The 25,981-nt window shown below is 35.3% G+C and overlaps 1 protein-coding gene and 1 long non-coding RNA gene across 6 annotated transcripts in view; one reads left to right on the plus strand and one right to left on the minus strand.

The window, feature by feature from the left end:
* The window catches only part of LOC127874777 (pleckstrin homology domain-containing family G member 1-like), a 290,411-nt gene that overhangs the window by 80,188 nt on the left and 184,242 nt on the right, over positions 1-25,981 (minus strand). The window contains exon 1 of one of the 5 annotated variants that reach the window (XM_052419387.1): positions 12,994-13,218. The exons of 3 other annotated variants lie outside the window; for them this stretch is intronic. In XM_052419387.1, coding sequence (XP_052275347.1) covers positions 12,994-13,006 — 13 coding nt within the window. In that variant the 5' untranslated portion in view covers positions 13,007-13,218. Of the gene's footprint in view, positions 1-9,915; positions 10,037-12,993; positions 13,219-25,981 lie in introns of those variants that run through there. One more of the 5 variants, XM_052419392.1, reaches the window with a different exon arrangement.
* LOC127874796 (uncharacterized) lies at positions 23,521-25,369 on the plus strand. Its single transcript, XR_008047098.1, has 4 exons — positions 23,521-23,576; positions 24,049-24,130; positions 24,590-24,712; positions 25,097-25,369. It is a non-coding gene; the product is annotated as an uncharacterized LOC127874796 (long non-coding RNA).

The raw sequence follows: 25,981 nt of genomic DNA on the forward strand, positions 1-25,981 counted from the left end.
TCTTGAGTTATCATCTGGAAACCATTTTACTATTTCGGGTCACTGTGACCTTGACCTTTGACCTAGTGACCTGAAAATCAATAGAGGTCATCTGCGAGTCATGATCAATCTACCTATCTAGTTTCATGATCCTAGGAATAAGCGTTCTTCAGTTATCATCCGGAAACCATTTTACTATTTCGGGTCACCGTGAACTTGACCTTTGATCTAGTGACCTCAAAATCGATAGGGGTCACCTGCAAGTCATGATCAATGTACCTATGAAGTCATGATCCTAGGCATAAGCGTTCTTGAGTTATCATCCGGAAACCATATTACTATTTCGGGTCACCATGACCTTGACCTTTGACCTAATGACCTCAAAATCAATAGGGGTCATCTGCAAGTCATGATCAATGTACCTATGAAGTTTCATGATCATAGCCATTAGCGTTCTTGAGTTATCATCCGGAAACCATTTTACTATTTCAGGTCACCGTGACCTTGACCTTTGATATAGTGACCTGAAAATCAATAATGGTCATCTGCGAGCCATTATCAATCTACCTACGAAGTTTCATGATCCTAGGCATAAGCATTCTTGAGTTATCATCCGGAAACCATTTTACTATTTCGGGTCACTGTGACCTTGACCTTTGACCTAGTGACCTGAAAATCAATAGGAGTCATCTGTGAGTCATGATCAATCTACCTATCAAGTTTCATGATTCTAGGCCCAAGCGTTCTTGAGTTATCATCCGGAAACCATTTTACTATTTCGGGTCACTGTGACCTTGACCTTTGACCTAGTGACCGGAAAATCAATAGGGGTCATCTGCGAGTCATGATCAATCTACCTATCAAGTTTCATGATCCTAGGCCTAAGCGTTCTTGAGTTATCATCCAGAAACCATTTTACTATTTCGGGTCACCGTGACCTTGACCTTTGACCTAGTGACCTCAAAATCTATAGGGGTCATCTGCGAGTCATGATCAATGTATTTATGAAGTTTCATGATTCTAGGCCCAAGCGTTCTTGAGTTATCATCCGGAAACCACCTGGTGGACGGACCGATAGACCGACCGACAGACCGACATGTGCAAAGCAATATACCCCCTCTTCTTTAAAGGGGGGCATAATTATCTTAAAGACCATAAAAATTAAAATTGTTTGTGTGTGTTTTTTTTTTTATTTAATCTCGCGTAAAAATAAATGTTTTAATATAACTGAATTATGCATGAAATGCACAATTTCCACGCTGACAACGTCAATGTTTTCATCAAAAGTCTCCAAAGCAACAGTTACTGTCCACGTTTTTATCGTTGAGTACGACACAATACGGACCGATTAGTGTGCTTGGTATAACAACGCCACTGAAACTATAGATTGATATTGATACAGGGTTATTCTTGCATGACTAATTCACAACCGCATGAATCTTCAGATGTGTGAACAACTCCTTTGCCCTTACGCAGAGGGAAATTATAATGTAGTATATTTAAGCAAATTAACAACCACATTAAACAATGCTGCCTTTTCGGTTTGATATGATAACAGGACCCCTGTTAATTGATCGATTTTGACACAAAGCCAAGTCACTGATTTGGGTAGGCATTACCATGGAGACGCTGCGGATTAGTGGGAACACAGATTCGAGGTGCAGTTAAGCAAAGGATATGTACATGTATATATGGATTTGGTAAAATCCGGGACATTTGACAGATTTCCGAGACTCCGGGACAATCCCGGACAATCCAGGACGTATGGCATGTATGTTCTACACATATGCCGACTTCCACGCAGGCCTTTGACTGGTACCAATCAAATCAATTGAGCTATCCTCTTCACAAACATTAATGTGATGATGATCAATTAAACAAAAACACAATTATTTTTACGTTTCTCATTATTAATTTCTGTTGCTTTTTTTCCATTCTCGCTGAAAACAATACAGAAGCAGTTTTATTAGTGCACCCTGGTAAATAAATTAAATAAGAAAAAGTTAACAAGAAATATCTTTAAAAAAAGATATACGGCGTTGATTGTGGTTGGAGTTTGTGAAAGGTAAAGAGTTCAATAAATAAGATCAAGGATAGTGAATATCTTTTTCTGTGCAGTTCTTAGCTGCATCACACGCAGTACGGGATGTTACGCGGAGTTTTCGCGGCTTATTTTACATTATTACGTATTGCTGGTCATAAACCTATAGATACAAAACAGAAAACCAAAAGAAGAATGGAAGTGAAATTTAAACATATGAGTCAACCGGCCACACACTTAGTATCCGTACATATTTTAAATATTTATACGCGCGTTCTTCGAACAAACCTGTTTTAGTGGTTTGTCGGGCATTAGTATTTGATTCGATTATTAACAGTATCAAGAATCATCGCGCTCATGCTTAATGCATTAGTCAATATAGTGGAATAATTCTTGTTAAATTAATTAAAAATAATATTTATCATGGTATTGTTGAAAACACATTAAGAATCTATTATTGACATACCATAATAATATCGCTGAATATCTTCATTTAACATCTTTCTGGTCTAAAGAAAATTCCAGTTCACCTAGTTCACGGATAGCGTCTATATTATATAACGATTCTTTCACTGACCGCGAACTCAGATCAGCACATAAGCGTATTCGAAGACGCAGCTATGACCTGTAAATAAACCACACACTAACGGCAAACTGCCCGTGATACCTCGCGGGTTAAGATGCAATGCATTGAAGTGAGGCCACGCTTCCACTGCTCTTTATACTTTTACATGTTAACAGGTTGACAAGAATATGGAAGTCAGTACTAAATATGAGAACATAGCCTTTAAGTATAAACGCTGTTGCCTCTGAAAATAAAAGGTGCACGCACAAACTGTATTGATGTCGAGATTGAGTGTAAAACTGTTCTATCTATTAAGCCTTTTCATTAGAGATAAAAATATTTCAAGCTGAACACGCAGTGAAACAGTATTACAAAGACGCGGACATGTTTCCAATGTTCTGGTGGAATGCTCAAATCAGCCTTAATGGGATAAATGAAGTCTATTCATTCTGAACTAGCCGCGGGAAGTTTTAATTGAATTTTATTGGACAGTTACAAAGGTCAGGTAAGGTGAAAAGCTGGCGTATACAGCTTCGCCGAAAAATCAAACCTTGCCTTGTCAATGGTTACCTGCTGATATACAGGGGAGATAACGAATGCAGGCAGGTTTTGGAAAGAGTAGTTACACCATCTTTTGTCATAAAATCTGTCAGGTTTCATGACTACTTCATTCACCATCAATAACAGTAGATGTGCCTACTATGCATGTGTCACCATTGCGATATTATTAATTGCATCCACTAGGTATTCCCACAAAATGTTGTCATGGAATTAATCAAATGACATGATTATTTCATTAGCTCACTTACACTGTAGGAAAACGTCATATTTATTGTTTTCTGTCCCTTTTTGAGGTCATTATAAAACAATAGTGCTGACAGTAGCAAAGTATCAGGTCTGGAAAACATTATAACTTAATATTTGAATATCACATACCAGAGATGTCAAGCTAAATTCTTGCTGTGTTGGTCAGTTATTAAAACTAACATATCTCAATTTGTTAATAAAGGAAATAGTAAAATACTAAATGGCTACACGTCCCATCAGTTTCAAAACAGGTGTCATTGTATTAAACAGATTGCTGATAAGGACAAATAATTATAAAATTCCTTCTTAATTACAACAGCAGATTAAATTGGATTATGTGCCTTCCTTCATATCTGGATGATGTCCAATTTCTTAACTGTCTTTTCCTCTAATATTCAAACCTAAACATTGAGTTTGGGGCTATTTTCACTAAGAAATGAGGGGATGAATTTCCAATATTATATAACTGATTTGAGAAATTCTGAAGTTTCTGTGCAATATCATCAATATGCCACTGCATTTTCATATCAAACATTATTGAAATACGAAACCACCTGCTCTGTTGAGTAAAACATGCCCTGGCTATGGCAAAACTCCATAACAATTATAATGCATTATTGAGCATCAATGCAAATTCTAGTTTTCTGAAAACAAGTATGTTTGTAAGTAGAAAGGGTCGATAGGAAACAAATGCCAATTAAGAATCGTCATGTCATCAACACATGCATAATAATAATAAAGGAACCAACTGCAATTTACAGCTAGATTACATTTAGTTTTCCTACGCCATGTTTGAAATTGTGCAGATGTCAACATTATTCTACTTGAGACAAAATTCATATATTGCATTTTACATGACACACAACTATTCATAAAATACAAGATTAAAATGTGTCACTTTTATTTGCCAAGCCTTGCCATTAACACCAACATACAGCATGATTTTATTGCTTAGGAATACCAAACATGTCAATTTGGTGTCCACTCAATCCAGGTAAATCAACAAGTTTGTAATAGGATGCCCGCAGTGTAAGTAATGATACAAAACATTATAAAGTATTTGTGCTAAATCATACTTTCAGATCTCATTTTCCAGAGATATAATATCACGTTTCTCAAAAAAGGGAACTTGATCAATTTTGTATATTGGACACTTTATTAACACCATAAACTAAATACTGTAACAGCTAGATGTCCTGACAAAAACATGCAATATTAGAGGATTAAATTAATAAAAGGAGAAATAGCTTTAGAGATCTTGTGTGTTAAAGGCCATACAATGCCAAGCATAATTTGTTTAATTAAAAGACTTTTTTTTTCAACAAGTTGTGTTTTTTATTCAGCACTTTCTAAAAACCCCAAGAACTGTAGGATGTATCAATATTTCCCGACAGGAAATCAAGTTATGGTATTTGTACTGGCATTAGATGTTGTTCATGAAAGCCGATCATGAATATTTTATTTAAAAGTTTCACAATTCTTACATTTACTAACAGATTTATAATTGGAAAAATAGTAAAATAACATATGGGGACAATACAAAGAACAAAACATTTAAGATTGCTTGGTTAGCACTGTACACATGCTTCTCATCTCACAACAGGCAGGTGGAGTTTTCTTCGGGACTCTGACTTTGCCCCACAGCAAAAGATATCTTTTAGTAAAAACTAAAAAAAACTAGAGCTTTGTCACAGACATGACGTAAACCCCCACATGGTGGATTGACACAGAATATTTTGCATGCTGTCTTCACAAAACAAGAGAAGCTAATTTATGGCGATTTTTAAGAATTAATATGCCATTATCATTTATGACCATTTTGACCTTTGAACTCTTGATTTCTTTAGCATGACACGCCGCCTAATGACTGTGAACAAAAAGATATCGACATAATTCTTTTTCGCATGACACACTGTCCAATGATTGTGAACAAATTTACCAAGTAATTTTAAAATCTCACAATTAATGACATAGTTATGGCCCGGACAAGATCATTAATGGCCATTTTTTACCTTTGAACTCACAGTATGACCTTGACGTTGCAGATAACGATGTAATTCTTTCTTATGACACACCGTCCAACGATGTTGAACAAATGTGCCAAATGATTTTAAAATCTCACAATGAAGGACATAGTTATGGCCCCGAAAAGCTCATTTATGGCCATTTTTGACATTTGAACTCAAAGTGTGACCTTGATCTTGGAGATATTGACGTAATTCTCTCACCTGACACACCGTCCAATTATGGTAAACATATGTGCAAAATGATTTTGAAATCTCACAATGAACTACATAGTTATGGCCTGGATAAGCTCTTTTATGGCCATTTTTTACCTTTGAACTCCAAGTGTGACCGTGACCTTGAAGATATGGACGTAATTCTTTTGCGCGCCACACCATTCAATGATGGTGAACAAATGTGCAAAATGGTTTTAAAATCTGACGATGAACGACATAGTTATGGCCCGGGCAAGCTCGTTTATGGACATTTTTTAACTTTGAACTCATAAGTGTGACCTTGACCTTGGAGATATCGACATAATTCTTTTGCGCGACACACCGTCCAATGATGGTGAACAAATGTGCCAAATGATTTTCAAGTCTCACAATGAACGACATAGTTATGGCCCAGACAAACTCATTTATGGCCATTTTTTGACTTTGAATTCAAAGTGTGACCTTGACCTTGGATATATGGACGTAATTCTTTCACACGACACACCGTCCAATGATGGTGAACAAATGTGCCAAATGATTTTCAAATCTCACAATGAACGACATAGTAATGGCCCGGACAAGAATTTGACCTTTGAACTCCATGTGTGACCTTGACCTTGGAGCTATCGACGTACTTATTTCGCGTCACACACCGTCCTATGATGGTGAACAAATGTACCAAGTCATTTTAAAATCTAATGATAAATGACATAGTTATGGTCCGGACAAACTTTCGGTTTAAAACCCACTTAGTAACCCCGTGACCTTTTTTTGACCCGGCATGACCCATATTCAATCTTAAACTAGACATCATCTAAATACAACTTGTCACCAAGTTTGGTGAAGATTGGATGAAATTTTGGGACAGACAGACCGACCAACAAACCGACAAAGTGACTCCTATATAGCCCAAATTACCAATGGTAATGGGGGTATAAAAATGAAAATTGAAGCTATAATTCGAAATGTGTCCCATTTTTTAAACTTTTTTGGAAAAAACTAAAAAACTTCAAAATACACACACATTCTATACAAACAATATTGACCACTCCTCAAAATTGTTATTCCCCCTATTATAATCTTCCCGATCAAAATCCTAAAGCTCTCAACAATGGGCAGTTTGTTTCACTTTAAACACAAATATTGTTTCAATTCCAGTATTTCAAACCAGTTTTGTAAATAACTATTTATCTACTGACTGTTTTCCAAGTTATGTTGTTTAAAATTACAAAGCGAATGTACACCAGAGGTTATGAATGGTTTCATGTATTAACTGAACTTGAATAACCCATTATTAAATATTCAATACCTATTTACCTAACTTGTAAAAATGACAACTCAGTAAACATTGACATTTACAGGTTTATTTTCCTGTTTATATACTCAATGGCTATTTCAACATATACATGTATAACAATGGTTTTATCAATTTCTTGTTCACAAGAACATGAACACAACCCACACTAAACCGCCTTTAAGTTTAGGTAACACCTAGCATCCCTGTATTATTGTAATATTTCCATTTAAATGTTTGGCTGTATCTGCAACTTTTAAAAAGAAAACTCCTGTTTTCAACGGTTATCATACATGCCATAAATTTTCAAACCAATTCCGGGACATTGTGCTCAATTTTCCGGGACTTTTGCCGATTTTCCAGGACATGAATTAATATAGCAATATAATTATATAGACATATATGAATTTTTGGTACGCATTTTTTTACATCGTAAATTGCTATTAGTTCAAAAGACTATCCGAAATATCTATTAACGTCAAATTAAACATTACTACTTCCGTTACTAGATACAAGCCACGTGTTTTTTTTGTTAAAAAAGAGCACCAAATTGCTTTGTGTACATGTCACATATCAGCAGAAAACGTGTGGGCGTATCCACGGCCGCATAAAAACTTTGTAGCCAATTGTTACTATTTAAAGATGTGATGAAATATGTCCAATCGGGGTGGTTTTTTTCCACTGAACAAGCATAAATCGTCTGACGTGTTGTTCATGTTTTTGTACAACACAAAATACATCCACATTTTCCATGCGACGTTCTACATGTCTGCATAATTTTCGCGCGCTTTTTATTGAGACAAAGGATAAAGCACTGTTTATTTGACGCTAGAATTTGTTTATGTCGCGTAAGCATAACAATTCGGAAGTGTGTTTCGGATTACAAATTGAATATTGCTCATTTTAAAATCGAACGAAACATTTACAGTTGTGTGTAATTAATTCAACAAACTGCCATAAAATCGCAGGCTTATGAAAATTACGTCACTCGTCATCTGCATGATCTTACTGCAGTTACACTGCTTACGAGTGTTGTCGCTCATTTTAAGCGTGCGCCATTTAACTGCCATAAAATCAGTATATTAATGCCAATTAACAACCACATTAAACAATGTCGCCTTTCTGTTTGACTGCAAACGTGAGACAATCGATATGATAATAGGATCCCTGTTAATCGATCGATTTTGACACGTAGCGTAGTCACCTATTCGGGTAGGCATTGCCATGGAGACGTTGCGTATTAGTGGGAACACAGTGATTCGAGATGCAGTTAAACCTAAGATAAGTTACATGTATATATGGATTTTGTAAAATCTGGGACATTTGAAAGATTTTCGGGACTGCAGGGCACGCTCTTCATTACCGGGACAATGCCGGACAATCCGGGACGTATGGCATGTATGACGGTAAATGAAACCATTATATAAATAAGAAATAATCGACGGGTAACCGTTGGTTTATGATTGCGGTAATAACCAAAGGTATGGAGTTCCGATGCGTAGGAATTAAACCACGAGGTCGTAGCTCGAGTGGTTTGATAACAAGCATCAGAACGACATACTGTTGGTTATTACCACAATAACCAATGCTTACACATCGATTATTTCGATTCAAACACGATTTTATTAATAAGTAATCGCAAATTTAAATGTTATAAATGAGAATTATATTAACCGAACGTCCTCCACTTTTCTGCGAAAAACGTGATGTTACCACATTAATGACAATCAAATGACGTTGTTTTCATTCATAAACAGTGCGCGGACAATCAAAGTGACGTCATACTTATCTCCGTTGGTATATCAGGGTAATAACCCACGGTAGTTTTCCTTCTTTGTATATAGAAAACAAGTCACGTGCCATGGTAGAATATGCCATAAATTAAGAGAGAAATAAAACAAGAGGGCCATGGTGGCCCTAATGCTCTCACCTGAGTACAAGGTACGCCAATAGTCAAATAAATTGACCTGGTGACTGAGTTAAATAATGGCCTTGACACTGTCAAGATAAAACATTCTGACCACGTTTGATAAAGATTGAGTCATAAACATGGCATAGATAGTAGAGTAGCAACAAAGTTTTTCTTAAACAATTCTTGACCTGGTAACCTAGTTTTTGGATGCCCATGATCCAGATTCTATCCTGTTTATATCTTGCAGAGAAACCAGCATGCTGACTTGCATAATCCTAGGTCGACATGTTCTTAAGATATTCTGGGAATCAAAATGATCTTTGGAAATTAAACAGTCTTCATGTTAAAAGGCTTTCTTAACTGAGTTTGACCTATTAACCTCAACGTTTCTCTTTTAAATAGTTACCTGCATACATACCAATTTAGATGAGCCAAAATCATAATAGAAGCATTTTCAAAGGCAGAAACAAACAAGACATTTCAACCTTCATCCTTTATCTGCTCATCAAAGACAGCCTAATTTAAATGTGCGTGTTTTCATCAGGTCAATTAGAATTTTATAAATTTAATCAAAAACAAGATATGTGTTTGTCAATAACAAAATGCCTCCTACTGCGCCGCTTTGATTTTTTTTTATCATTTGGCAGGTACAGATAATTATCTCCCTAAAAAGCTTATATCCTCCCTTGGATTTGTTTTTTTGACCTTTGACCTTGAAGGATGACCTTAACCTTTACCTTTCACCACTCAAAATGTTCAGCTCCATGACATACACGTGCATGCCAAATATCAAGTTGCTATCTGAAGCGAAATAGAAGTTATAATGAGCCTTTTTTCAAACCTAAACCCAAAGTGTGACGGAAAGATGGACAGACGGACAGTTTGATCACTATATGCCCCCGAAAAGACGGACAAAAGGACAGTTCGATGCCCTCCTTCGGGGGCATAAAAACAATAAGCAATCAAATTTATAAATATTGCATTTATGCCTCTTCATCAGCATGTGAGTATTTGAAACCTGTATGACAGACAATATTGGCCAATTACATTTTATTACACATCAATTATACAACAGTTACAAAACAAACACATACATACCAGCAATTTATCAACTGTATTAAAACAAAATGTGTAATTCTGATAAATAAAACACACGCTTCCTAAAGTATGACCTTTGCTGTCTTTTCAACACTGTAATGGTCCTTGCCTGTTACATTTGTTACATTTGACAACAATAATACAAGGATTGTGAACTTTATGGATGACTACATGAATGTAGGGCATGCACATTGTAAATCATGACATACACACACATAATACAGACTGCTGTTCATTGCACTGGGGCTATCTTTCCAATTTCTAGGGTTTTACTAGTCTCCTCCCAATCTTAAATTTCATTTTTGGGCATTTCAATGCATTAAGGAATTCAAACATAAAATATAAACAAGACTATTGTCAAGCAATATAAGTCCCCTACCGGCTCCATCATTGTCAGAAATTCCAGATTTTTTTAAATATATATTTGTTGCCATAGCAACTAATTTTTTTTATTTAGGAACAAAATGAAATGACGTGCATAATGTACATATTGCCATCCATCCATGTTTCAAGTTTCATGAAAAAATATTAAGAACTTAAAAAGTTATTGCAGGATCCAGAAAACCACCATTTCAGCAGTAATTTTAGTCTATTTGTTGCCATAGTAACCAGAATTTTTGATGTCGGAATGAAATGAAATGACGTGCATAATGTCCATATTGCCATTTATCCATGTTTCAAGTTACATGAAAAAATATTAAGAACTTTAAAAGTTATCGCAGGATCCAGAAAACCACAATTTTCATCAGTATGTCTAGTCTATTTGTTGCCATAGCAACCAGTTTTTTTTACGTAGGAACGAAATGAAATGAGGTGCATAATGTCCATATTGCCATCTATCCATTTTTCAAGTTTCATGAAAAAATATTATGAACGTTAAAAGTTATCGCAGGATCCAGAAAAAACACAATTTTCAGCAGTATTTCTAGTCTATTTGTTGCCATAGCAACCATAATTTTTGACGTAGGAACAAAATGAAATGATGTGCATAATGTCCATATTGCCATCTATCTATGTTCCAAGTTTCCTGAAAAAATATTAAGAACTTTTAAAGTTATCGCAGGATCCAAAAAAGTGTGACGGACGGACGGAGACAAAACCATAAGTCCCCTCCGGTGAAACCGGTAGGGGACTAACAAGAGATGTGTTTGTCAGAAACACAATGCCCCCTATTCGCTTTCAATATTTTTTTATTTTTTTGTTTACCTTTTACCTTGAAGGATGACTTTGACCTTGAACTTCCACTACTCAAAATGTGCAGCTTCATGAGAACGCCGCTTTGAATTATTATTTTTTTTATTACCTTTGACATTGAAGGATGACCTTGACTTGAACTTCCACCACTCAAAATGTGCAGCTTCATGAGAACGTTGCTTTGAATTTTTTTTTTTTTTTTTTTTATCTTTGACCTTGAAGGATAACCTTGACCTTGAACTTCCACCACTCAAAATGTGCAGCTTCATGAGATACACATGCATGCCAAATATCAAGCTGCTATCTTCAATATTAAAAAAGTTATGGCCAATGTTAAAGTTTTGGACGGACAGACGCCATATATTAGACATTTGAGCTTGAAGGATGACCTTGACCTTCACCTTTCACCACTCAAAATGTGCAGCTCCGTGAGATGCACATGCATGCCATATATCAAGTCGCTATCTTCAATATTGAAAAAGTTATGGCCAATGTTAAAGTTTTCGGACGGACAGACGCCATATATTTGACATTTGACCTTGAAGGATGACCTTGACCTTCACCTTTTACCTCTCAAAATGTTCAGCTCCATGAGATACACGTGCATGCCAAATATCAAGTTGCTATCTTCAATAGTGAAAAAGTTATGGCCAATGTTAAAGTTTTTTTCGGACGGACGGAAAGACTGACATACTGACTGACAGACAGTTCAACTGCTATATGCCACCCTACCGGGGGCATAAAAAGTTAAGGCCATTAAAGTTTTCGTACGGACAGACAGACTGACATACACACATACACACATACTGACTGACGGACAGTTCAACTGCTATATGCAACCCTACCGGGGGCATAATAACAAGAGATTTATTCCTCAGAAACACAATGCCCCCTACTGCGCCGCTTTGATTTTTTTTTGGACCTTTGACCTTGAAGGATGACCTTGACCTTGAACTTCCACCACTTAAAATGTGCAGCTTCATGAGATACACATGCATGCCAAATATCAAGTTGCTATCTTCAATATTGCAAAAGTTATGGCTAACGTTAAAGTGTTTTTTTCAGACGGACGGACAGACTGACATACTGACTGACGGACAGTTCAACTGCTATATGCCACCCTACCAAGGGCATAAAAACTGTTCAGTCCATGGTTTTAATTCAAGGGGATCAAACATAAGTGGTATTTATTGGAGCTATTGTACAGACTAAATGTGAATATGGGTTTATATTAACCTCAAATTCCCATTTATTTTAAACACAGATGTACTGTACAATTTTATAATGATACATAGATAATTCAATGTCGCCTATTGAATGTCAATTTAAAGTGGGCTACTGAAATAATTATCAAACTTATCCTTTGAAATCAAACGTTGACTTTGAACTTGAGCATGTTCATTAATATAATAAAATATTATTAGTTTTTATTATCGCTAGATGACTGCACTTTGTGTATTAAGTGTTGACAATATTTTGGTTAAAATAGCAAAAATGGATACAGCTAGATTTGATTTGAGTGATTAAAAACAAGAGCACCGCATAACGGGTGCCAACGCTCAACTGCGGGTGCAGTTTTGAATAAGTGACCTTGACCTTTGACCTAGTGACACAAAAATTGGTGTGGGGTGTAGAACTCATCAAGGTGCATCTACAAAATTATGAAGTTTCAAAATTGTAGGTGGATTTGATTTTAGAGCAAATATTCAAAAGGTTAACAAAATGTTAAGGTTTTAGCACGACGCGGACAGCGGACAACACAACAGGACACGACAAGACGAGCTGGCTATGACAATACCTCGGGTTTTCTCCGAAAACAGACGAGCTAATAACACACTCTCAAACCCACGATTCAGTAAAAAAAAGTTCAATCACCTTACTTACCTTGAAAGTTCATGTAAATCAACCCAAGTGTGTTTCATTGCAAATCAGTAATCAATGATAATAAAACAAGAAATCAGTTTCAATGTGACTAGCCTGTCGAAATAGGTCCTTATATTTGACTCAAGGGCAGCAAAAATCATTGACGTTACATGTTAAGTCCATTTAAATCCCATTATGGTCTAAAGAAAATATAATTATATATGCTAAACCACCTTATACGGCTAACACCGCCAGAATAAACCTCGTTGATCAAATATTTGTGTTTAAATATGTGTCAAACAAGAATAATGGGGATAAAGGTATGTTTATATGGCTTTATTTAACTGTATTTTGTGATCTAAGTGAACAGTAAACACTGATAAGGTTTTTGATTGACTGTTTCCAAAATTACATGCCCTTTATCAGACAGATCTGTCATCTCTTATTAATTTGACACCGGGTTAAGAACTGATGAACTCAATAACTTTATCAGCTAAATTAAATCAGACGTCTTTAATATAAAGTTGGATCTTAGATGCCTTAAAGTGTATTGGTAAGTACAAGTCGAAAACAGAATATTGCAAACATTTTAATAATGCAAAATGATTAGCAAATTAAACAAGAGCTGTGTTTGTGAAACACAATGCCCCCTACTGCGCTTTGAAGCCGTACAGCGGCTATTTTAGAAACACTGTGAATGTAAAGGTCACAGTGACCTTGACCTTTGAGCAATTGACCTCAAACCATGTTCGATTGTCTCTCAATGAGATGCATGCACATGTGAAGTTTAAAGAACATAGACCCAAGAGTTTTCTTTTTATGAGCAAGGTTAAAGTTTTGGGACAGGCAGGCAGGCAGGGCAGGGCAGGCAGGCAGGCAGGCAGGCAGGCAGGCAGGCAGGCAGGCAGGCAGGCAGGCAGGCAGGCAGGCAGGCAGGCAGGCAGGCAGGCAGGCAGGCAGGCAGGCAGGCAGGCAGGCAGACAGACAGACAGACAGACAGACAGACAGACAGACAGACAGACAGACAGACAGACAGACCAAACACAATATACCCCCTGATCATTCAATCTGGGGGGTATAAAAAGAAAAGAAGGATTTGTTGAATAGTTGTCAGCAATGTTGAGTGTAGGAGGTTCAGGCATTTATAGACTTCATTTGTTGCAGTTTTAGCATTACTAAACATTGAAATATAAAGTTCACATCATGTTCACTGTAAGCTATAATAATTCAGCGTACAGCTCTTTTCTCTTTACAGCTCTTTTGTTTATTAAAATAACATTTCAAAATGAAAATTGTTTTGTAGTTTATTCTGCTAAATCTTAATGTTAAAATATAAGTATAATTATTATGCATACATGTAGTGTAACTATAGACTTGAAAATACATATTTTTAAAACTCCAGGCCATTAAGTTATTTTCAATAGTTGCTTCATTCAATTCTTTTTTTGCAACAATTTAAAGAATCCGCCCAGTTTAAACAAAAATTGAGACCACCTAATTCATCCGATAAGAGATTTGATAATTGCAGGAAAGGAGCTTCCTTTATTTAAATGAAATTGATCAAGTATACATTTCAGACCTGTCAACTCAAATAGCATTTAATTATCATACATTGGGTATCAATTTGCACTGGTGGGTATCACATTCCAGTGGCTGATATAAACATTTCAAATATCTTGCTGCCCATCTCAAACCTAGTTTAAAACAAAAAATTGTATTATATATACAGAGCTCCAGAAAAGGGCCGTACAACCCTCTGCGTCAGCGCAGCATGATTTGTTAGTCTCTAGCCTAACGGTGCTTTTCATTAATTTATATTACCGAAAAGTTGTAGACTGGGTTCTGGTATTATTGTCTATTCTGTCGCATGATTTCCTGTAACTGATAAACCCGTCAAAAAACAAAATGTCTGCGCGCAAGGGAAGGCCGGCTAAACCGAAAGCAGTTCAAAACAACTCTGATATGTGTTTGTCAGAAACACTATGTCCCCTTCTGCGCTGCTTTGAAGCTTTATATTTGACATTTGACCTTGAACTATGACCTTGACCTTAACCTTTCACACTATAGTGGTGGGGGACATAAAAACACTTTGTTGTCATAATAATGGCTACATATGGTGTCGTCTAACCATCCTGACATTCAATCTGTAAACCCAGAAAAAGACATTGTCGCCCCGATATTAAATGATTTGATTGCATCGGTGGCTAAAACCGTTAGAAAACACAATGGGAAATGGATGAGGCAGTGACATAAGTTTTCATTTAAGATGGGTTCCCACTGTCGATCAGATCAACTCGATCAAGCCCGACCAAGCGGTCGGGTACTGGTCTGGTTCGGTCGGCATGAGTGGTCGGGGGCAGTCAGGTAGGTCGACATTGGTCAGGCTTCCTACCCGATATTTTTTTACATGTTAAAAAATATGGTTGAGTAGACGTCGAGAATGAGTCGTGTGAGGGTCGTGTGTTATCGACAAGAGGTTGAGAAGAAGTCGTGTATGCCCTTTTTAGTCGAGCTTGGTCGGGTTTGGTAGGGAAATTTCGGTGATCGGGATGATGGAATTGATCGGATCGGCAGTGGAAACCCACCTTTACTTAGCTTACTAGTTGGCTTGTGATTTCTTGTCAAAAAAAATGAAGAAATAGTATAAGTTATGAGTTTTAATGTGTTGTTGTATTTGCATCATAATTCAGAATGGAAAACCTAATAAAGTAACTGTTTAAGAAGCTAAATATATTTATTATAATTGCTGAAAATCTTTCTGTAAAGTCAGTTATACACCCTTCAATATCCAAGAACACGGGAAGTACAGTTCTACCTGTATTTTTGGTATATATATTTGCATAAAATATATAAGATATTTGTTATCTGTTTGAAAAAGTTACCTGCAAGCTTATTGGTATGATTTGCTTTAGCAATACAAAGGGTTTTGACCAAAAAACAAAGTCTCAATTTTTTAGGGACTTCAAAGGTTTAGCAATCCAGTTACTTTTATACACATTTATCCCAATTACGCGTGCAAATGTATTGTTAAGCTAAACATTTACGTTAATTAAACTACATGATGCAAAACCGGTATCAAAATATATATCGTTATAGTAAACCTGCATCACCTTACGTACCAAATGCAATTAATACCACATATGAAAAGAACTGGAACACTGATAGTTTATATCTGCACAAAAATCCATACAGTAGAAAATGTATCCCTGACTAGCCTGAACAGGCTGCAAAGGCTAAAAACAAAACTTCACAAACATGCTCATTTAAGATTTTTTTTTAAACTTCCATATACAAAATGAGTTACTCGCAGGCTTTTCTGGGTTTATGCTGTTTGTACATAGTCATTTTTCACATCTGAGTGGCAAAGGGTTAAACCAGTGTATTTATTTTAGCTTGATTGCACGAAAAGCCTCAGGCTTCAGAGCTCCAGATAAGGGTCGTATTTTCGTAATTACGAATTATTTTCAAGTCCGTTACGTATTTATTTTAAAATCTTGTCGTACCATTAAGAATTACAAAATCAAGTTACGAATATTATTTTTACATCGGTTCGTATCGATTTTTATTGAGTTCTTTTGGCGTATTAAAGATCTTTGCGGTGCTTATATAGAATGGTTATCGGGTTTGTTTAACAAAGCGCATTTTTCCAATAAAAGCGGCGTATACAGTCTATCTGTCAAAAAACAATGGCGGCGCCCAGAGAGCGTCCTAAAAAACTGCAAAGCGTCCAAAACACGCTTTTAACATATTGTACGCAAAGTGAGCCGAAGTTAAATGTTTAGAAAGACATTATAGAAAATATCTTATACGATGTTGTATGTTCAGTTGCCGGCACAGTCGGAAAAGCTAAACAAAAACGCGACACGAAGGGTCCAAACTTAAACACACAAAAAAACATTGAATGAGTGGAAGGGACAAGTCCTGTGGCTAATCGTTGAAAAGATTGAAGGGGAGACCCGTTTTAAATGTGAAATATGTAAAAATTCATCTAAGGCATGCAATCTAAACACAGTTTGGGCATATGAAGGTATTGGAAAAATAAAATTGTATAATACTGAAAAGACACTGTTGAACTCGTATAAATAAAGTTGCTAGTATGTTTATTTTGATTTTTTTTGCATGAAAATAACCATTATTATTTATTTTAGGTCATTCAGAAAAAATAAGAATTATTTTCCAAAACTTAGTAGTAACGTTAAGAATAAAATTTCAGAGTTAAGAATTCTTTTTGAAAATCTGGTAGTAATTTAAGAATTTCACAAAACCTTATCTGGAGCTCTGGGCTTATAAAAATGCTCTCCAGTTCGTTTTATGGGTAGATCCCGTACTTGATGTCGGAGATCTGAAGAACGCTCCCACAGTGGGGATCAAACCCATGACCAACCGGTTGCTAGTAAGAAACTATATCCACTAAACCAAATGGACCTTATATGCAAGATTTACTAACACAATATTAAAGGGACCTTTTCACAGATTTTTGAAGTTTGCCATTAAATGCTTGATAGTGATAAATGTATACATGGGATCTAAAAAACTCCAGTAAAAAAACAATAATAAAATTAAAGAAAGAAAAAAAGTAAACCTTAACTGGGCCCGAACCACTGACCCCTGGTGTAAAAGTCTACAGCTTAGACCACTCGGCCATCTGTGCTCATAGTCATACAATGAGTGATGTATTTTATACATTATATAAGCAGTGCTTGTAGTATCACGAAATATAATGACAACAACAGAACTCTCCAAATTAATCAATTGTTTTGCGTTTGCAACGCTTTATAAGTTTTTAGGTTTTTTAATTGTCAAAAGATGCATATCATGGGTATTTTAGAGCATGGTAACTCTTCATTATTACTCGTAACAGTTTCCTTACAAATATCATTATAAAGAAAATTTGCAAATCTGAAACATTTTTTTTTGATTTTGTCAATTTACCAAAACATGAAAAGGCCCCTTCAAATGATTTTACTAACCTAATATTCATCATCAGATGTTTTTATTTATTCACTGATACTTCAAAAATAATTTAATTGTATAACAATATGGTAATGCAATTATAAGTAACTTCATCATGGGATGGTATGTCTGTTCACAAATATTATGGTCTGTTAACAATTTTTTCATGCATTCAAATATGCGATAATCATGAGTTGTAACAATCACTAATGTAATAACAGACTTGATTTATTCCAACAATACATTTTCATATGCCAAAAATTGCCAACAAGAATAACATTAACAATATTTCACCTGACAATATATAATGTATATTTAAAATTCACATAAACCTTGATTTATTCTGCCAAATTTATGACTACTATACTCATACAGTAGTTATATCGAATTTTTTAATAGGTGTACAGAAATCTTATATCAAAAACTTAATACTTAATACAAATGTATACGTAATCAGCATCTCATTATTGCTTTTATAACAACCACTAAACCAGCAAATACGAACCATTATACCCCTGCGAAGATTTGTTCTAGAAATTGGAACAGTTCTGGAACTGTTCCAGAAAATCAAGAACAGTTCTAGAATGTTCCATATTTGCGTTCTAGAACTTATGTTCTGGAATTGTTCCAGAACTGTTTTCTAGAATAATTCCAGACATTTGTGGAACAAGGCTTAGTTCTGAAACTGTTCCAATAATATACAAGAACATTTTTAGAACATTTCTAGAACAAAATAAGTTCAAGAAATTTCTAAAAATGTTCTAAACTGTAGTTCTAGAACACATTTAGAACTCTTTAAGAACCAGTAAGTTCTACAAACATTCTAGTGGGGAATAAGAACACATATAGAACAGGTCTAGAACCAAAGTCTACAATTGTCCTACAATTGTTCTACATATTTAAAATAAACTAGTTCAGACAATGATAATTTGACTTCTTTCAAATTATATTTCAAAACAATTTTCACATTGAAACTTTGCTTGCTGTGGTGTCTGCAAGATATTGCTGTCATATCATGACATATATATATATATATCATACACAAACAGAGGACTAATGTTAAGGAGGAGTGTTTGTTGATAGGTCTGGGATACTTTGTATTATTTCTAATCCTAAAACATTATGTGGGTACTCACTAGAAACAACGTTACAAGGCACTCCTAATGAGTATCCAAACATAAGCTTTTATGGAGAACTGAAGAAAATTATCCCTGAAATACCAAAAAGTACTTCTCCTTTAAGTCCTTACAAAATCTTCTGCTACACACATACATATACATGTATATAACTGACTATAATTTGTCACCAAATTACACATTATTTAATATTTTTTTTACTGTATCTGTTCGGAATTCTGCATACTTAGTGTCTTCTGAATTTGCATGTAATCTTGTGACAATTAAAACACTAGGACTTCACAGAGTTCCTCAACATTCACCATCACAAGAATCTCAGAGAACTAAACTGGAATTAGGTGACTAACTACAGGAGCTTCTGGTAACTGTAATGGGTGGATTTCATCCATCTTTTTCATAACATTATTCAGATATTTGTGTAGTTTTTCTACATTAAATCTGTCTCCAATAGTGCGTAGAACGTGGCACTGGAAGTGTTTCATCATCAAAATACAGTTTCTTCACACACTTCAGTGGACCTGGAAAAAAGACATATGAATGTATATTTTGAAACAAATATAAACTCTTAAATTCATTAACAGGTTTATAATTACAGAAACTTAATTCACAAGCAAATGATTGTGGTTTACAAAAATCAACATGTTCAAACAAAATTAAATTCTGAACAGTATCAGGTTGTTTTGCTCCTAAGTAGTTTCCTTTCCCCTAGTTGTTTTGCCTCCCAAGTAGTTACCACGGCCATTCTACCTTATGTGTGAGCCACACTACCAAGTGTGTAACTACTTCTGGAAGGCAACATAATTCGGACAAAATAACACTTGTTTTTTTTCGTTTTATGTAAACAAAGTGTTTTCTTCTGTAATGATGTTTTAGAAATATGCTTTTCTTAAAATTTCAGTAATTAACCTTATTCAGTCAGGCATTCCAGAATACATGGGTGTAAAGGTGACCAATGTCATTTTACTCTTGCATGTTATTAATGTTAATTTCACAAATTTTTAGATTATTTAATGTTTTGCCAAGTCTCATCTTCTTGTAGTCATCGATAGATTAAAGTCTCATAATAAACTATTCCCGGGCCTCAAGAAGTTATTTTAGTGTGCATCACAGGTCTATAATCCCAGCCTGAAGTTGCGTGCAATGAGACTTTCAATGTAAACATTGAGCATTGTTAAATACTGAAATCACTTGCCTAACTTGCAGTGTTATCTTCAAAAAAATAAGCATTGGTGTTTATGTGGTTTAAAAAAATGATAACCAGTTATAAAACAGAAAAAAAAATGCGTCCATTTGCCTTATACTCGCCCTTCAGCAAATGGACCATTTATGAATTGTAATAACAGCTGTATTAAGAATAGTGTTCGACCCACAATACACGTTGACTTACTTAACCCGTGTTTCGAAGTGTACAGTTAAGTCCGGTAATCTTGCGCGTCCGGTAATCTTGCGCACTTCGCATTTGCGAATCTCGCAGACGACGAATGGTTTTCTTTAGTGATGAAAGATGGAATTTCACATTTTAAAGAATTAACGGATTTAAAAGTTACGTATTCCATGCAAAATTAAATTCGATCATTACATTTAAACACCGGTTGCGTCATCCCTATACATGGTAAACACTGGCCTTCTTACGAAAACTTCAAAATGAATCACAAATTCCCTGCAGTCTTTAGCGTTTTCATACTTTAAATTAAGAATTCATAAATCCAATGTGTAATTAAGCATTCCATTGCACAATATCCGATCAGTTATGGTATTTTTTGCCATGAAAATATATCGCATCAGACGACATAGTCATCATAGCCCGCCATTCTGTCAAACCAATTTGGTATGATCTCCGCTAGTCAATATAAATTGCCGCCTTAAGAGTCTTTTGATGATTTTTTCTTTGGCAGACTCTTGGCGTCAATAGTCCACTCTATCTTTTTAATAGCGAGAGTTTTCCTTCTTTGTCTATATTGATGCGCAAGGAATTTGGTGCGCAACATTCAAGCCCCAATATCAGACAGTTAATATCAACGGATTGCAATAATATTTACATACCTGTCAGGGGTTTTTTTTACTAAGAAAGTGACGCCGATATTCGGCGTCTTCCCCTACCAGAATTTTTCCCCTTAAAATACAATTTCCCCACCAAAAATATCATTTTTCACCAAAATATAATATTTTCTCTCAAAGAAATGTTTATTTTTCCTTGGGGCATTCGACAATTATCCAATTTGCACCATGTACAACGAATTCGCGCTCTCTCTCTCCAGACGAACACACAACATCTGGGAATCCCAGTTATTCTAAATATAGCTCTTAAAAACGTCATGTAAACTGGGCAACTAATCGTAATAATCATGTGACTATTTTACTGGATACCGGTCTTGCGCGAGAAGGGTGTTTCGTCAATTAATTACCGGAAACCAGTCGAATTTTCATCCGGGCTATGTGCAAGCCGAGGTATAAACGTGAAAACAGAAAAAAATGTCTCACAATTAGCGTTCTTACACAAACAAAATAAAACATTCGAACTCGGAAGATACTGAACGCATCGAGGCATTTTTTAAGAAAGAATCATCGAAAACCGTTATAACCCAGCAGGATTCCGAGGTAATCAACATCGAACATTGTGAAAGTGAAAGTAGACAATCGGCAGCTGCCGCTCCTTTCCCTTCCAATACTGTAGCAAATCAAGATCGTCAACCCATTCATCATGAAATTGAAATCACAAAATTGACATCGTCCCCCGGCCCCAGTACAAAAATATAGTTGAAAACATTTCCCATTATTAGATCTACACCTGCAACTTTATTAAGGACTTTGACTTTAATACCTGTTAAATGTGTTTAAGAACAAAAAGGACAGAGACAAGTCTCTTTTGATGAGTTATAGACATTGAAATGAACAGTTTTTATTTTTTCCCCTGATATCTCTCTTTCGCACTCTTTTTTTCCCCTTTCACCCAGCGTCCAGCGTCTTCCCCTTTCTCTAAAAAAAACCCCTGCCTGTGTAGATAATTCATTTCTCACTAATGTTCCGTAAGAATTATGTAATGACTCTTTCAATTTTGCACGCCTGACCAATTTAAATCAACACACTACTCACATTTTCAATTCCAATCGCTGTGCCCGCTGTATACGGCAGGTAGATTTTAATCGATAACGCAGCCTATTACACCGTATGCCTTCTTCTGATTGGTTGATATTTAAATATTTCATAACATGGCGAGAGGTCAGTGATTGTATTGCGATTTAAGCAGAAGTTTAACTGAAACAAATTATGCCTTTTAACTTCAATTCGACGCTATTTGAGGTAAAAATGGACTAATTAACTAAAACTTTATGAGTTGTTTATGTTCTTTTGCAATTTTAAGCATATTGATATAATAGTATTGTATTTAATTTTCGTTATGGTTTTTGCAGACCGGAGTTTCAGCGTTCAGATTTATTCTGAACGCGAATTATTTCAGCTAGATCTCCGCATGTGCAATGGCCTAGTTTTGATATTTTCTGTACACTATGGAAGCATGATTGTGGTATCAAACCTGTTATGTTTTTTTTTTCACGCATACCGGTACTTTTTTATTACATTGTTGTAATTGTCCACTATTATTAGTGATTATATTTTTTTTTATTTGTAGTGAACAAAAACTGCACTAGAAATCCACATTTAATTTCAATGGTTTTGCAAACTGATTTTTAAAATATTTTTCTGGAATGTTTTTTGTCAATAATTGGACACCATATGTCTACAATTTTGCCTAGACGAGGTCATTATACAAAGTGCGCAAGATTACCGGACACTGTGATAGTTTGAAAATGAGGTGAGTCATGTTTGTTTTGAGATCAAATCGGACAGTTCTTCACTGAATTAATAAGATATTTTTGTGTTAATAAGCACATGAACTTATAATTTTCATAATCAATTTCGATATTATGTTGCCAATTTATAAAAGAACATGTTTTTAAAACAATTGACCCTTAACTGCGCAAGATTACCGGACAGCATCGTAAGAACTCTCTGTCTGGTTGATTATTCTTTATCACATATCAAGCACTGGTACTTACCATTTTCCGATACATGAAGATGGTTTTCCTTTCTATGTGTCGTTTAACTTAACATGAAGATATGAATTTAGTAAGGAGGGATTAATTTTAAGTTGGAAAATTAAATTCCAAAGCTTATTTCAGCACCGCATCATACGGGTCTCTGAAAATCTACCCAGCCTAACCCCAAATGTAAGAGATAATTTCATTGGCCAAAATTCACAAAACAGAGCTGACTGGTTTTTATTTTATTTACGTAGACTGTCAGCGGAGCAGCATTAACGCAAAACAGTCGGGTGCATATAAGCGCGCTTTTTTTAAATGGCAGACGTTATTTTCTTGTTCAATCGCGTTATGAGCTTTATCGAACCACAAAATGTAGTCGCACCCAAAATAGATGTTGCTCACTACCAGGAGGGAGATATCATCAAAGCCACTTACCAAAAACAAACATACGATGCGGTGATCAGTGAAATCCATCGTAAGTAAATTCGTTTGATAGCCAAACTTTTTGGTACCAATCTAAAAGGTTCTTGAATGGGGCGAACACTTTTTTATGACTGAAAGCGTTAAGCCCGCCTCGTCACTAGATCTAATGTTAATAAATTCCTGTCGGAGAATACCGCAAAATGATATTTCAGTTCGCTCAACGCGGACCTATTTAACGAGGCGGTGTCTCGGTTAACAATGTCCCCTAAAAATGTCCATATTTCAATCGCCGAAGAGCAAGTATATTTCACTTACTGTTTATAACACTGTGTATTGATAAAAAACACAAAGTATTGAAATAAATCAATATTAAAGTTAAGGGGTCTTCCTGATCATTGTTAAACAATTTGTTGTAAATAGTACAGGTTCGGGCAATCATATTTTCGGATAACGAAAAATAATCTTGTAAATAAATATATTATCATAATAATAAAATTAAAATTTGTATATACTGTTGATTACAGATGACGAGGTTTCTCTTAAAGCAAGCAAAGCGACCGCCTAAGCATGCTTTCGAGGCAACTTAAGATAGGAAAAAAACTCAAGGTAGGTAATATTTTCAAGGCATGTTCACAGTTCAGTGACAGGCAGGCAGTCCAAAATTACAGGCTTTAATATTTATAAATGTGAGTTGGACACTTAAATGAGACTCAAGAAATTCAATTTGCCTCCATTGAATAAGTGTTATTATAAGTATTTTTTTATCAGTTGGTCAACACTGCCTATAGATATATGATTTTTTCCCTGTTATAAATGAAACATGAACACATTGTTCACAGTTATCCAATTTCACACTCACTCACTAGCCAGGGGTGAGTGAATTTATTTGGAAAAAAAATCTGATGAACAAACGTTCGATAACATTAGCTAATTGTTTGTATGAGTAACTACTCAGTCTAGCCAGAATTTCCAAATGTGAAATTTGATGGACTAAAACAAAGTATTCATGATCGCATGACACAATGCTCAAGTTTGGTTTTCAACACATTTCATGAATGATTTTAGAGTTCAGTGATCAAACACCAACAGAGCCTCGTGATAAGTTGCCTGTAAAGAGGAGCATGATCCCATCAGATGCCTCCGAAGATATTGACCTGACGAACAATGCTGCAAAGCAAAATCTCAGTAGTTACTGTTGGTTGTCTAATACTTTTTATTTTAATCCCTTAGAAATATATAAAATCCATTATTTAATGCGTTCAAATCATAAAAACCTGCAACAGTGTCTTGAATATATTGCGTTCGTATTTAAGTTGGTGCTGAATGTCAAATTGTGTTATCCATCACCAGTTTACTTACAAGGTTTGCTGTATTGAAGCATTCTCAATTTGAAAATACTAATGTTGTGATCAAATGTGTAATTATTTGTTTGAATACTTTGATAATAAGTACACTCAATATTGACTAAATAAAAAGACGTTATGTCTATATTTGTAATACTGTCCAGCTGGATCATTTAGACTTCTTGTTTAGTTTAAGATGTGACTACATTTGTTATCTAAATGATTTCAGAGCAAAGTGCTCAAACACCTACAGAGCCTCGTGACAAGTTGCTTGTACACAGATGAGCCTGATCCCATCAGATGCCTCCGAAGAGATTGAAAAGAACTGTTTACGGACATTTTCAGAACTGTTTTAGAACATTTGTTCCAGACTTATTTGAAGCAACCCTTCGAAACTGTTCTAAACATTTCTAGAATTGTACTGGAACACACCGGCTAGAACTGTTCTGTAATCATACTGAAAATGTTCTAGAATTATTCTGGAACAGTTGTTGAACGTTAAATGAGAAAAAATTTCTAGAACAATTCTATTACAGTTCTATAAATTTATTCAAGAAAAATTCTGGAATAGTTCTAGAACGATAGTTCAAGAATTGTTCTAGAACAGTTGTTGAACGTTAAATGAAAAAAAATTCTAGAAGAATTCTATAACAGTTCTGGAAATTTATTCAAGAAAAATTCTGGAATAGTTCTAGAACGCTAGTTCAAAAATTGTTCTAGAACAAACCTTCAGAACTGTTTCAGAACAAATTGTTCTAGAAATTATTCTCATTTAAAGGGGCCTTTTCACAGATTTTGGCATTTTATAACTTATTCATTAAATGCTTTATATTGATAAATGTAGACATTGGATCGTAAAAGCTCCAGTAAAAAATCAAGAATAAAATTAAAAAAAGGAAAAAAACATTGCCCGGAGCAGGTTTCGAACCAGTGACCCCTGGAGTCCTGCCAGAGTCCTGAAGTAAAAACGCTTTAGCCTACTGAGCTATTCCGCCGAGTGTACATACTTAACGTATTTTATACCTTATATAAGAAATCTTCGTAGTTTCACAAAATTTAACGACAAAAACAGAACTCTCCAAATTATTCAATCGTTTCGCGTTGCAACGCTTTA

The sequence above is a fragment of the Dreissena polymorpha genome, chromosome 3 (genome assembly GCF_020536995.1).
Source record: "Dreissena polymorpha isolate Duluth1 chromosome 3, UMN_Dpol_1.0, whole genome shotgun sequence".
Lineage (NCBI taxonomy): Eukaryota > Metazoa > Mollusca > Bivalvia > Myida > Dreissenidae > Dreissena > Dreissena polymorpha.